Source organism: Trichechus manatus, unplaced genomic scaffold (genome assembly GCF_000243295.1).
Source record: "Trichechus manatus latirostris isolate Lorelei unplaced genomic scaffold, TriManLat1.0 scaffold00288, whole genome shotgun sequence".
Lineage (NCBI taxonomy): Eukaryota > Metazoa > Chordata > Mammalia > Sirenia > Trichechidae > Trichechus > Trichechus manatus.
In genome coordinates this window covers 638,362-652,212 of record NW_004444224.1, presented here as the reverse complement: position 1 = coordinate 652,212, position 13,851 = coordinate 638,362, and the positions used below count along the sequence as shown (strand labels likewise).

The following is a 13,851-nucleotide window of genomic DNA, read 5'->3' as shown; positions in this document are numbered from 1 at the left end:
AGGAGGAGTCAGAGTTTGAAACGCAGAGGCAGGGAAGACTGGGCGGAAGGGAGAGAGGGGAGAGGTAGGGAGTCACAGAAATGGCTAAGAGGGGAACAGGCTGCTGTTTGCTAACCGTGGGCACTGCTGCCAGTTTTTCAATGCCCAGCCAAACACAGCACCAATTATAGCTTGTTTGTTAGTGTGCCCCACTTACAGAAAAACCAATATGTAAAAACTTAAATTTCCATTCTAGATAAACCAAGCCTAGTTATTTGCCTTGAAAAATGCACATTAAACCCAGATCTGTAGTTTCCAGACTTTTAGGGAATGAGGGGCCATTTTTTATAACGCATTGGGCCCCCAGATGATAGGAGTTGCACTGTGAGTAGTTGGTGGTTAAGAAAACACGTAATGGAAAAAGTCAATTCCAATGTGATAATGTTTTGAAATTAATTTGCATTTTATAAATTACAATAGGATCTATTAAGATTTTAAAATAATTTATATGCATACATCTAAACGGTTATTAATTTGGTCTTCAATCCAATAGTAGACACTTAAATATTTATTGATTAGTTGAATTTGTTGAATGAATTTGAGGGTTCATCTGTACTGTAATCCTCAGCCCCCTAATCCAGGATTTTGAGATCCTACTTAAGAAAAAATGCTTTAAAGAATTTGCCTCAAAATTCTTCATATAAGAGTATTTCCAAAAGTACTTATTTATTCCAAAGAATTATTTAATCAAGAGTTAGTGGGGTGAAGGTAAGGGCTTGACAGTGAGCAATAAATTAAAACTGAACCATTGGCGGCAGCAGTCAATGAAAAGACAATTGGAAATGAAGAGTGAGTTCCTCAAAAATGGAAATTGAAGAGGGAAAATTTCTTGTTAATGGACAATCATGTGATTTTCTATGTAAGTGAAGCTGGTAATAATAATAATATCACCATATAATGGCATTTCAGGAAGAATAGTTATGTGAGTAAACCAAACGTTCCCCAACCTCTCCAGTTTGTGGGTGCAGATAACATTGCATTATCAATTAAATCTGAAATTTGTTCCCCTATAAAGGAATTCTAGCTTCTTCAAAATCCCTCCACCCCAAGCATTTCTGAGAGTCCCCAAGGGGAGCTCCCAGCATCCAAAGAAAAGTGTTAGTGATGCATTGCTGTCATTGCCATCAAAAGGATCTCCTTTGAAGTTGTTGCTATTGCCCCTGAGTCCCAAAAGGCCTGAAAAGAGTCTAGAAGCAGCTACCTAATAGATAAGTCTCACTGCAAAGGGTAGAGTCGGGTAAGTGGGTCTGTGCTTAGGGCTATGGTTCTAGCACTCCTGTGCCTCCCTTTCCTGCTCTCCTGCCCACTCAACCCCAGGAGCCCATGCCTTCAAACCTTCCCTCTGGCTTTATGCTCTGAACCAGTGCCAAGTGCCCCAGAGCTTCTCCTCCAACTCCCTAATCTATTCCCCAGTGCTTGGCTTTCAAAGAAACTGAGCCTGCTATGGAGGAGATGGTAAGTGGTGGGGCCATGAGATGAAGTGTGAATGAGAATGCTGATGTTGGTTACTGAGATTTTACTCATTCATTCCACAAACACATGCCGTAGACATATATTCTATATGTCTACAAGAATGTAAAGAAGAAAGAGACGGGTCCCTGCTCTTCAGAACTCAGTCCTGATGAGGTTTGAGCCACTTTTTCTTTCTTGTCTCCATGCTTTGCACTAGCTGTGTCCTCTCTCTGAAGCACTTTTCTCCCCTTTTCTACTTGGCTAGCTAGCTATCCTTCAAAAGTAGCTCAAGTTTCATCCCCGTTAGGAATCCTTCTAGAATCACCTCCCTTGCTCCTGGGCTCCTTGTCTCTGGACCTCTGTGGAGTCTTGAAGAAACCCGGTGGTGCGGTGGTTAAGCATTTGGCTGCTAACTGAAGGTTGGAGGTTCAAACTCACCAGTTGCTCCATGGGAGAAAGATGTGGCAGTCTGCTTCTGTAAAGATTTACAGCCTTGGAAACCCTATGGGGCAGTTCTACTCCGTCCTGTAAGTTCACTATAACTTGGAATCACCTTGACGGCAAACAACAACATGGAGTCTTGATCTTATTACTTAATAGAACCTGTAACTCTGAGGGAAGACTACAAGTTTCTAGACAGGGTGAAGATATTGTTAAAAGGTTTCCAATTTTAAAAGACTATTTTAGAAAATCTTAAAAAATAGAATAATAGAAATTGAGATGTAAAAATCATCCATAATCTTCTTATCTACAAGAAAGCACTATTAACTTTCTGGTACACAGGATTTCCTTCTAGTGTCTTTTTCCATGCTTCTTGTTGTTGTTAGCTACCCTTTAGTTGACCCCTGACTCATGGTAACCCCATCCACAGCAGAACAAAATGCTGCCCTGGTCCTGAGGCATCCCCATGATCAGTCGTGGATCAGACCATTGTGATCCATAGGGTTTTCATTGGCTGGTTTTTGGAAGTACATCTCCAGGCCTTTCTTCCTAGCCCATCTTAGTCTAGAAACTCTGCTGAAATCTGTTCAGTATCATAGCAAAATATAAGCCTTCACTGACAAATGGTTTTGCCTGAATATGAGGTACATTGGCTGGGAATTAGACACAGGTTTCCAGCATGGAAGGCAAGAATTCGACCTTATGCACATACATTTAGAAAAGTGAAATCCTATGATATATCAACTTTATATATGACTTCTTACTTATAATTATATCTTGAGAATTATCCCATGATTTTAAGCTTCCTTCAAAACAAGACTTTGAATGGAAGTCAAAATTCCTTAATGCAGATATACCACAACTTACTTAAGCTAGTTTTTTTTGAATTGTTTAACTTGTATTTGCATGGATATGTGTTCAGAGGTTAAAGGGTACTGACTTTCTGGGAAGAAGGTGGAGAGGAAATGGCTTCTGGAGGCTGAGTGGTGGTCGAATAGAGTCTGAAGGGAGGGAGAGCAAACTCTGAGAGGTCAAGCCATCATCTCTGTCAGCAGCCAGTGGGAATCTATGGCTGAGTCCTCTAGACATATCACATTAGGTTTCTAGCAGCTTTGAGAAGGCTGTTTTGATCAGTTTCAAAGTGGTGGTCTATCTGGCTGTGTAGACCCTACCCTGTTCACCATCTTAATTTAAGAAGGGAATAATAACAGCAGAAGAGAGTATTCTGACCAACAAAGTGTGTCACCGTAAAAGAACCATGTTGCTGCTTTGAGCCTGCATTTACCCAACAGGGACATGGGGACAATAATACCTCCTTTGCAGATTGTTGTGAAAAGTAAACAAAATCCCATATAATCCTCAAAGGTCTGCTTAGAGGCCATGATTTGATGTCTATGTGATACGGCCAGATGTCAGAAGGATGGAATATATGCTTAAACCAAGGAATCTTCCTCCTTCCCCATGGTTGGAGCAGGCACAAACCCACTGTGGGCACCCACTCTCAGGTGCTGGGCTGCCAATTTAGGCCTCCAAACAGATTCAAAAATGAGTCTGGGAGAAGCAGTGGGTGAAGGCTCAGGGGCCCCACCTAGCCGTGGGTGAATCAGCTCGTCTTGCCCAAAGAACTGGTTGAAGAAGCCTCTGCGGTCCAGGCACACCCAGGGTGTGGCTGCTGTGGGGCTACAGAGGCACCAAAAGTGAAAATAAGGTTCAAAGCCAACAAATTTCTTCAAGTGGAGATGGAAGAACATACAGAAAACAACATAACAGAGTCAAGCTGGTTTGAAGTTAGAAACTCAGAAAAGATGGAGCCCTGAGCATCCCAGAAAAGGTTTGAGAAAGAGCTTGGTCTTGAGCTGAGAAGAGGAGAAGACAGACACTCTGGTTCATTAAACAGGGCCTTAAACCCACAATAGGCACAGCTTTGGAAATGCATTAAGAGTGAGAGAAACACAAGTTATTCCAATTAATTCTTCCTAAGACAAGGAGAGGAAAGATAGACACAGGGCCTATCTCCCAGGAGACAGAATTGATGAGACCAGGTGGCTGGGATGAAGAAAAGATGTCTGCCCCCCCCCCCCCCCCGCAGAACTCTGTTGCTGTTGTTGTTAGTTCTGTCAAGTCATTCTGACTCATAGCAACCCTTATAAGGAGCCCTGGTGGCACAGTGGTTAAGAGCTTGGCTGCTAATTGAAAGGTCCAGTTGGTGAAAGATGTCAATACATGGAAAGGTAACATGTCTTTGGGATGTGAAAGCTCTGCATTGGGATCCTCTCAGTCCTTGCCCTATGTGTCTCTTCATATGTATCCTTTCTGCTATAATAAAATTGTAATTATAAGTATAGTGCTTTTTTGAGTTGTGTGAGTCATTCTAGTGTATTATCAAACCTGAGAGGGTATTAGGAACCTCCAAATTTGTAGCCAGTTTACCAGAAGTGAAGGGGCCCTGAGAACCTTTGAGCTCAACGATTGGTGTCTGAAGTCTTGGGCAGGCTTAGCAGTCTGGAGGAGTGTGCCTTTAACTTGTAATATTTGACTTAGCTCCTGTGGTTAGAGTCAGAAAAAGAGGAAGTGCATTTGCAGAGAAGATACTTAAATTTGATATGAGAGAATCACACCCAGAGACATCCTTAGCAACCTTATTTGGAAATGAGGTCACTGAAGATATTATCAGTTGGAAAATGACATGGCCGTCAGACCTCTAACTTCAGGAGAGGGGGGAGGAGAGTCACCATCAACGTCAGCCCAACACTGATTCCTATAAGGTGGAGGTCAGGCATACCTCCACTCTCCAACCTTTTTACCAATTCTGACACCAGCCATCCCTCCACCCGCACTCTCTGTTTTTCTTCTGGATTCAATAATCCATTGCAGTGTCTCATAGAACTCACCAACTGTATTTACAGTTAAGTGGTTTATTAAGGAAGTAACAGGGTACTGTGGGATATATGCCATTTAAACATAGCTGCACTATTGACAACTGCAGCCCCCACGGGCCTCTATGCTGTATACGACATGTTGGAAACTTGTCAGCCATAAGAATGAGATCAGGCATGACTTGTTTTCCCAAACCTATTGTCCCGTTACTGATTGGCTTGTTTACCTGAATTCCTTCTCCCTTGCCCAAAACTTATTGATACTCACCCAAAGCCCATTGTTCTGTTATTTGCTTCACTGTTTGTTGTATTGACTATAAAATAAACTCCTGGGACTGAAGCCGGGGTCACTCCTCAGAGTGACCCTCCTGGCCCCACTTCTCTGTAAGAGTTGTGTTTGGTTACTGTCTCCGCCGCCCCGACATTCGCCGCCGCTGCGACAGGGTACAACTCTGGATCAGGGTAAACAGGCTACCACTCGGGATCAGAATCAGGAAGCATGTAGGCAATGTCTCCTTTCTTTAGTGCAGAACAGCTCTCTTAGCTCTTCTCAGCCACTCAGGCCTCCTCTCAGCTCCCTCAGGACAGGCTCCCCTCGGCCTTGTAGTCTGTCACCACTGACTGCCGCAGAGCCCCTTCTGGGCCTCTTGCCATCTTCAGTGTTACAGCCCTTGACCCATGTTACAGCTCTTTTAGGAGGTTCCTTGCCACTTCTCTCTCTCTGCTTCTTCTCTCTTCTCTCTTCCTGCTGCTTCTCTTCCTGCTTCTTTGTGTCTGGAAAAATCTCTGTGAGGTTGACTGCATACGTACACAACTCCAAGGCATGGCCCCCCATGCCTTAAAATTGACAAGGAGTTGGCCTTCCGGTAGGAGGCCACAAACTGACCAATCCCCTCTCAGTAGGCCACAGATACTTTATTTGCATAGTAGGCTATAGTCACATCATTTGTATAGTCTATTGACCAGTCCCTGCAAGGTGCATACCAATCACAGGGTAGGCTGCAGCCCAGAGGCAGACAAAAAGTATCAAACCACAAGTTGTTTACAGCCTGCCCAGGAAATGTCAATCAACCTGGACCATCTGGAGTAGAAACTAGGGTAAAGGCAACTCCCCAGGACTTGGAGGGGAAATCTCTCTTAACTGTTTTTCCAAAGCACCAAGGCAAAGGGCCACACAAAGGAACTCATTTCACCGCATCAGTTAATATGAGGTCATACTGGAGTAGCATGGTTCCTAATCCAATATGAATGATCTCCTTACAAAAGAGGAGAAGAAACACAGATGGACACAGAGTGGGAAGATAGCCATGTGAAAATGGAAGTAATGCCTCTCTAAGCATTACAGTAATGCATCTATAAGCATTCCTCAGTGTGACTGGAGGAAGCTCACAGCAATTGAGCTAGGTCTCTAGCAATTCACTCCAAGGACTCAGTGTGGACTGGTCACAGCCCTAGACACGGACTGAGCCATGTTAGCCACACGGTGGTGGTGCCTCAGCAGACAGTGTACAAATAATGCCCACTAAGGCAAACTCCATTGGTCTTTTTCTTCCATGAGGTTATAGTGCCATTTAGGCCTTAGTGCTCTTGCTTAAAGGATGTCCTATTGTAAAATGACTTGACTATCTTTCTCTGCTTGACTCACTGTTTCCTTCCCTTTTGTTGCTCTTCTCAGGTGGCTAGAGAGGCTAGCTGAGGACTTTCACTTGAAACAACTGGGGCTACCGGAAGCTTGGAGAGAGAAGAAAGTATCTTTCTCTAGAGTCTTCAGAGAAAACTTGGCCCTGATGACAGCCTGAATTCAGAGTTCTAGCCTCTAGAACTGTGGCATCAATAAATTTCTGTCATTTTAAACCACCTACTTTGTGGTAATTTGTTATGACAGCGCTAAGAATCTAATACAATACCGGAAGGGAAAAAGGAGAAAGCTGACTCTGTCACTGATGGGAATAATTCTGCAACAACAAAAAAAAAGTTGTCAAAACAGACCAGGCACAGAAAGCTGAAGGTACTAGAGAAGTCACGTGAGGTGTGTACATTTTTATTTATGGGTACTTCTATGACTGTACAATTTGAAATTCTATTTTTCAAATTTGATAAAAATGCAGAATTTCACTTTACTCTTTTTTTAAGTTATATTTTTATCACACAGGAAGCTTGGTTATTGTTTTGATGAAAGGGGAAAATGTCACTAATAGTATGTCTCAGATGCTGGGTTGAAATGGGGAAAACAACTTTGAGAGAATTCCTCTTGGTTCTTAAGAGGAGGGATTCCCTGATGTTGACACATCAGCCACTCTGGCACAAATGCCTTGTTGTGTGGAAAAACTAATATTTGATTTCTTATCCTCATGTCCTCCTCTCCTCCCTTAAACCCAAAGCCTTGCTGGGACCTGGGTTCCCTAAATCGAAAGTGTTAGACATCAGAAAAAGGCAATTTGGACTTTCCAATGACAATATTAAAAGATGTCATTCAAGCTGTGTTCCCTTTTCAGGCTGTGGAGGCTGAGAGTTATACAGCTTTTGTTTCAGTTCATCAAAATTAGAGTAGACTCATGAAATATGAACACACCAACTGTAAAAAGTCAACCCTCTCTCTCTAAACCAGTGTTTCTCAAACTTGGTCCTATTGACATTTTGGGCTGGATAGTTTTTAATCATTTGTTTGGCAGTGAGGTTGGTGGGGGGTAATATCCTGTGTATTGTGAGATGTTTGGCAGCATCCTTGGCCTCTACCCACTACATGCCCGTAGCACACTCTTGTCCCCAGTTATGAAGACCAAAAAGGTCTCCAAAAGAAAAAAAATAAAACCAAGCCTGTTGCCGTCCAGTTGATTCCCACTCATAGCGACTCTGTAAGACAGAGTAGAACTGCCCCATAAGGTTTCCAAGGATTGGCTGGTGGATTTCAACTGCTTACCTTTTGGTTAGCAGCCGAGCTCTTAACCACCACACCACCAGAACTCCAAAATGTCTCCAGATACTGCCAAATGTCTCCTGGGGAGGCAAAATCACTCCCAGTTAAGAACCACTGCTGTTTACACTTTTCCCTGTTCAGCGCGTCAGATAAAGACATCATTGGCTTTTTCAGTGACATTTTGTTTTTGGTAGTCAATGAAGGGCGGCAGTTTGAAAGTTGTTATATACTGCTGTTGATTATCTGCCCATGTTTTGCTTGAAATAACGTGATTGATTATGAAAAGTGTATTTAATAAAGCTGGATACAGTTTGAGAAAAATTGATGATTAAGGCAAGGAGAGGGATGGTGGTAACTGGAGGCTGTGGCAGGGGAGACAGAGGTGGTGGTGAACCCGATCACTAGTTCCAAGAGTGTTTTTGTTTATATCTAAGATAGAAGCACTTGAAGACTTGTACAGGCAAGAGAAAGAGTTAACAGATAGAGTGATATGCATTGATTTGTGTCTTCTAAAAAGATATGCTCAAGTCCTATTCCCTGGTACCTGTGTATGTTACCTTATTTGGAAATAGACTCTTTGCAGATGTGATTAGTTAACATGAAATCATACCAGAATAGGGTGGATCCTGATCTAATATGACTGGTGTCCTCATAAAAAGAGGAGAAGATACATAGAGAGAGACACAGAGGGAAGCCAGCCACTTGAAGACAGAGGCAGAGATGGGAGTTATGCTGCTACAAGTCAAAGAGCGCCTGGAGCCACCAGAAACTGGAAAAGATAAGGGAAGATCTTCGCCTAGAGCCTTCAGAGAAAGCATGGCCCTGATGACACTCCGAATTCAGACTTCCATCCTCCAGAACTGTGAGAGAATAAATTTCTGTTGTTTTAGGCCACCTAGTTTGTGGTCTATTGTTACAGCAGCCACAGGGACTAAGACAGAGGGTGAAGCTGAAAATAAGGAAAAGTGAGGTGATAACTGGTGGGGCACATTCCTTACAAAGGCAGCAAGCAACGGTCTCCATAGCACCAGTGGACAAGAGAGGGGATAGCTCTTCCACTTAGGGAGAAAGCAGCAAGAATGGGTAACAATACAAGTAGGTCTGTAGGTTAGGGACCATACCTAACATTACCTTGGCATGTGGGACCCAGAAGCTTAGGTTATCTGCCATAAGATGTAGTAGAGGTAGTGCAGTTGGGGGCTAGCAGAAAATGGTGATGGTTGGAATAACCATTCTGGGGAATGGAAAAGAGAGCTGATGAGGAAAGTAGCACCAAGGGTGTTTTGGGTCCAGCTGAAGTTGGAATCCATGAAGAACCTGTCCGAGCACCAGACCAAGTGATGATGTGATTTCTCCAGTAGAAGTCAGTGTGACCGGAGGAAGCTCACAGCAGTTGAGCTAGGTTTCTAGCAATTCACTCCGAGGACTCAGTGTGGGTTGGTCACAGCCCTAGACACTGACTGAGCCATGTTAGCCACACTGTGGTGGTGCCTCAGCAGACAGCATACAAATAATGCTGACTAAGGCAAACTCCCTTGGTCTTTTTCTTCCATGAGGTGATTCCATTTGGGCCTTAGTGCTCTTGCTTAAAAGATGTCCTATTGCAAAATGACTTGACTGTCTTTCTCTGCTTGACTCACTTTTTCCTTCCGTTTTGTTGCTCAGGTGGCTAGAGAGGCAAGATGAGGCCTTTCACTTGGAAAAAGGCAACCTCCCCATTTTTTCTTAACTCCTTAGAAGGTGTAATCTAGTAGCATTAGAGGCTGTCTGCATTCCGGAGGAGGGATGAGAATCACCATCAGCACAAAGCTGATTCTTGTGAGGTTGAGGTCAGACATATTTCCATTCTCCAACTTTTTAAAAAATCCTGACACTAGCCATCCTCCCCACAGCACCCTCTACTTCTCTGCTAGATTCGATAACTCATTGCAATGGCCTCACAGAACTCACAGACCACACTCACGATTATGTGGTTTATTGGGGAAGTTAACAGGCTACAACTTAGGATCAGGATCAACTTGGAAATAATTGAATGCAACTCAGAAGACAGGATGCAGTTCTTCAGTCAGGACAGCTTCCAACCAAGACCGCTCTCAGGTTCCTGTCATCTCTGCCGGCAGGCAGGCAGCCCCTCTCTCAGTCATGCCTACCACCAGGCCTTCTCTTAGACCTCCTGCCACAGGGCATTCTCTCAGACCTACTGCCACTAGGCCCTGCTCTGTGGGCCAGGAAGCTAACTGCAGCCATCTAGCGCTGGTCTCCTGGTTCCCACCACTTACACTGCTGTGCCCATCTCGAGTCGTTTTGTTCCATCTCATGCCGTCTCTAATGTTACAGCTCTCTATCTCTCCTGGGTCTTGAAAGTTCTCAGCACAGGGACTCCAGGTCCAAAAGACGTGCTCTGCTTCAGACTCTTCTTTTTTTAGAATTTTATTGTGTTTTAGGTGAGCTTTTACAGCGCAAATTAGTTTCTCATTCAACAATTTATACACAAATTGTTTTGTGACATTGGTTGCAATCTCCGCAAAGTGTCGGTACTCTCCCCCTTTCCTTTTATACCCCAGGTTCCCTGTGTCAATTTGTCCAGTTTCCTGTCCCTTCCTACCTTCTCATCTTTGCTTTTGGGCAGGTGTTGCCCATTTGGTCTTGTATACTTTATTGAACTAAAAAGCACATTCCTCACATGTATTATTATTTGTTTTATAGGCCCATATGATCTTTGCTGAAAGGTGGACTTGAGGAGTGGCTTCAGTTTTGAGTTAGCCATAGTCTGAGGGCCACAGTCTCAGGGGTTCCTCCAGCCTGTATCAGACCAGTAAGTCTGGTCTTTTTTTGTCTGAATTTGAATTTTGTTCTACATTGTTCCCCTGCTCTATCCAGAACCCCCTATTGTGATCTCTGTCAGGGTGATCAGTGGTGGTAGCCAGGAACCATCTAGTTCTTCTGGGCTCAGGCTGGTAGAGGCTGTGGTTCATTTGGCCCGTTAGTCCTTTGGCCTGATATTTTCCTTGTGTCTCTGGTTTTCTTCATCCTCCTTTACTCTGAACGTGATGGAACGAATAGGTGTATCTTAGATGGCCTCTCTTAAGCTTTTAAGACCCCAGATGCTACTGACCAGAGTTGTTGTGGTTGTTATTGTTAGGTGCAGTCGAGTCAGTTCTCACTCAAAGCAAACCTGTGTACAACAGAATGAAACGTTGCCCAGTCCTGTGCCATCCTCACAAGCATTGTTATGCTTGATCCCATTGTTGCAGACACTGTGTCAATCCGTCTCACTGAGGGTCTTCGTCTTTTTCGCTGACCCTCTACTTTACCAACCATGATGTCCTTCTCCAAGGACTGGTCCCTCCTGATAACATGTCTGAAGTATGTGGGACAAAGTCTGGCCATCCTTGTTTCTAATGAGCATTCTGGCTATACTTCTTCCAAGACAGATTTGTTCATTCTTCTGGCAGTCCATGGTATATTCAATATTCTTTGACAACACCACAATTCAAAGGCATCAGTTATTCTTCAGTCTTCCTATTCATTGTCCAGCTTTCACATGCATATGAGGCGATTGAAAACACCATGGCTTGGGTCAGGCACACATTAGTCCTTAAAGTGACATCTTTGCTTTTTAACACTTTAAAGAGGTCTTCTGCAGCAGATTTGCCCAATGCAATGCATCTTTTGATTTCTTGACTGCTACTTCTTTAGGTTTTGATCGTGGGTCCAAGTACAATAAAATCCTTGACAACTTCAATCTTTTCTCCATTTATCATGATGTTGCTTATTGGTCCAGTTGTGAGGATTTTGGTTTTCTTTATGTTGAAGTGTAATCCATACTGAAGGCTGTGCTCTTTGATCTTTATCAGTAAGTGCTTCAAGTCCTCTTCGCTTTCAGCAAGTAAGGTTGTGTTATCTGCATATCACAGGTTGTTAATGAGTTTTCCTCCAATCCTGATGCCACATTGTTTTTCATAAAATCCAGCTTCTCAGATCTGGTGATAGTCTCACCAAAGTAGGTTGTAGAATATTTTTTTTATGAACTATGTTATGCCAATTGACCTAGATGTCTGCCTAGACTGTGGTCCCCAGTCCTTAGCCCCAGTAACTCAGTCCCTCATGGTGTTTGGATGTGTCTAGGAAGCTTCTATGACTTTGTTTGGTTAAGTTGTGCTAACTTCCCCTATATTGTGTGTTGTCTTTCCTTTCACTAACACCTAACAACAACAACAAAGTTATCTAGTTAATGATTTGCCCTCTTCACCCCCTCCTCCCTCATAATCATAAAAGATTGTTTTTTTCTGTGTGTAAACATTTTCTTGGGTTTTTATACTAGTGGTCTCATACAATATTTGTCAATTTGTGATTGACTTATTTTACTCAGCATAATGCCCTCCAGATTCATCCATGTTATGAGATGTTTCGCAGATTCATCATTGCTCTTTATAGTTGCTAGTATTCCACTGACCCTAAGAGGCAGTTCTCCTCTGTCCTATAGGGTCGCTATGAGTCGGAATCGACGGCAATGGGTTTGGTTTTTTTTTTTGGTATGTAGCATAGTTTGTTTATCCATTCATCTGTTGATGGGCACTTAGGTTATTTCTTTTTGCTAATTGTGAACAATGCTGCAATGAAAATGAGTGTGCATATGTCTATTCATGTGATGACTCTTATTTCTCTAAGATATATTCCTAGGAGTAGGATTACTGGATTGTATAGTATTTCTATTCGTAGTTTTTTAAGGAAGTGCCATATCGTTTACCATAGTTGTACCATTTTACATTCCCACCAACAGTGAATAAGCGTTCCAGTCTTCCCACAACCTCTCCAGCACTTGTTATTTTCTGTTTTTTTAATTAGTGCCATTACTGTTGGGGTGAGATGGTATGTCATTGTAGTTTTGACTTGCGTTTCTCTAATGGCTAATGATCGCGAGCATTTCCCCATGTGTCTGTTAGCTGCCTGAATGTCATGTCTTCTTGGCGAAGTGTCTGTTAATATCTTTGCCCATATTTTAATTGGATTATTTTTCATTTTGTTATTGAGGTGTTAAAATATTCTACAGATTTTAGAGATTAGACCGTTGTCAGATATGTTGCAGCCAATTTTTTTTTCCCAGTCTGTAGGTTCTCTTTTGACTCTTTTGGTGAAGTCTTTTGATGAGCATAAGTGTTTAATTTTTAGGAGCTCCCAGTTATCTAATTTATTTTCTGGTGTTTGTGAATTGTTAGTTATTGTTTGTATTGAATTTATGCCATGTATTAGGGCCCCTAACATTGTCCCTGTTTTTTCTTCCATGATCTTTATCGTTTTAGGTTTTATTTTTAGGTCTTTGATCCATTTTGTGTTAGTTTTTGCGTATAGCGTGAGGTATTCATCTTGTTTCATTTTTTAACAGATGGACACCTAGTTTTGCCAGCACCACTTGTTAAAAAGACTATCTTTTCCCATTTATTGGATTTTGGTCCTTTTTAAAGATCAGCTGACCATGTTGTTGTTGTTGTTGTTAAGCGCCGTCCAGTCAGTTCCAATTCATAGCGACCCTATTGGACAGAACAGAACTGCCGCATATGGTTTCCAAGGAGTGGCTGGTGGATGTGAACTGCTGACCTTTTGGTTAGCAGCTGACCATAGATGGATGGATTTACGTCTGGGTTCTCAATTCTGTTCCAGATTGGTCTATGTGTCTGTTGTACCAATACCAAGCTATTTTGACTACTGTTGCTGTATAGAAAGTTCTGAGATCAGGTAGTGTGAGACCTCCTACTTTGTTCTTTTTCTTCATTAATGTTTTGCTTATCTGAGGCCTCTTTCCTTTCCATATAAAGTTGGTGATTAGCTTTCCATCTTACTAAAGAAGGCTGTTGGTACTTGGATCTGGATTGCATTATACCTGTAAATAGCTTTGGGTAGAATTGATATTTCCACAATGTTGAGTCTACCTATCCATGAGCACAGTATGTTTTCCCATTTAGGCAGTTCTCTTTTGGTTTCTTGCAATAGTGTTTTGTACTTTTCTTTGTATGAGTCTTTTATGTCCCTGGTTAGATTTATTGTTAAGTATTTTATCTTTTCAGGGGTTATTATAAATGGTATTGTTTTCCTGATTTTCTTTTTGAAGTTCTTGTTGTTGGTATA

General features: G+C 42.5%; 1 protein-coding gene across 5 annotated transcripts in view; it reads left to right on the top strand.

Annotated features, from left to right (window-relative positions):
• The first annotated feature begins 6,323 nt into the window (after window positions 1-6,323).
• SLAMF7 (SLAM family member 7) overlaps window positions 6,324-13,851 on the top strand; it is a 52,206-nt gene continuing 44,678 nt past the window's right edge. For 3 of the 5 annotated variants that reach the window (XM_023725120.1, XM_023725116.1, XM_023725114.1), the window contains exon 1: window positions 7,729-8,587. Coding sequence is in view for 2 of the 5 variants with exons in the window: in XM_023725116.1 (XP_023580884.1) it covers window positions 8,446-8,587 (142 nt within the window). In the remaining 3 variants the exon portion in view is untranslated. Of the gene's footprint in view, window positions 6,838-7,728; window positions 8,588-13,851 lie in introns of those variants that run through there. The other 2 variants (XM_023725122.1, XM_023725119.1) reach the window with 1 other exon arrangement.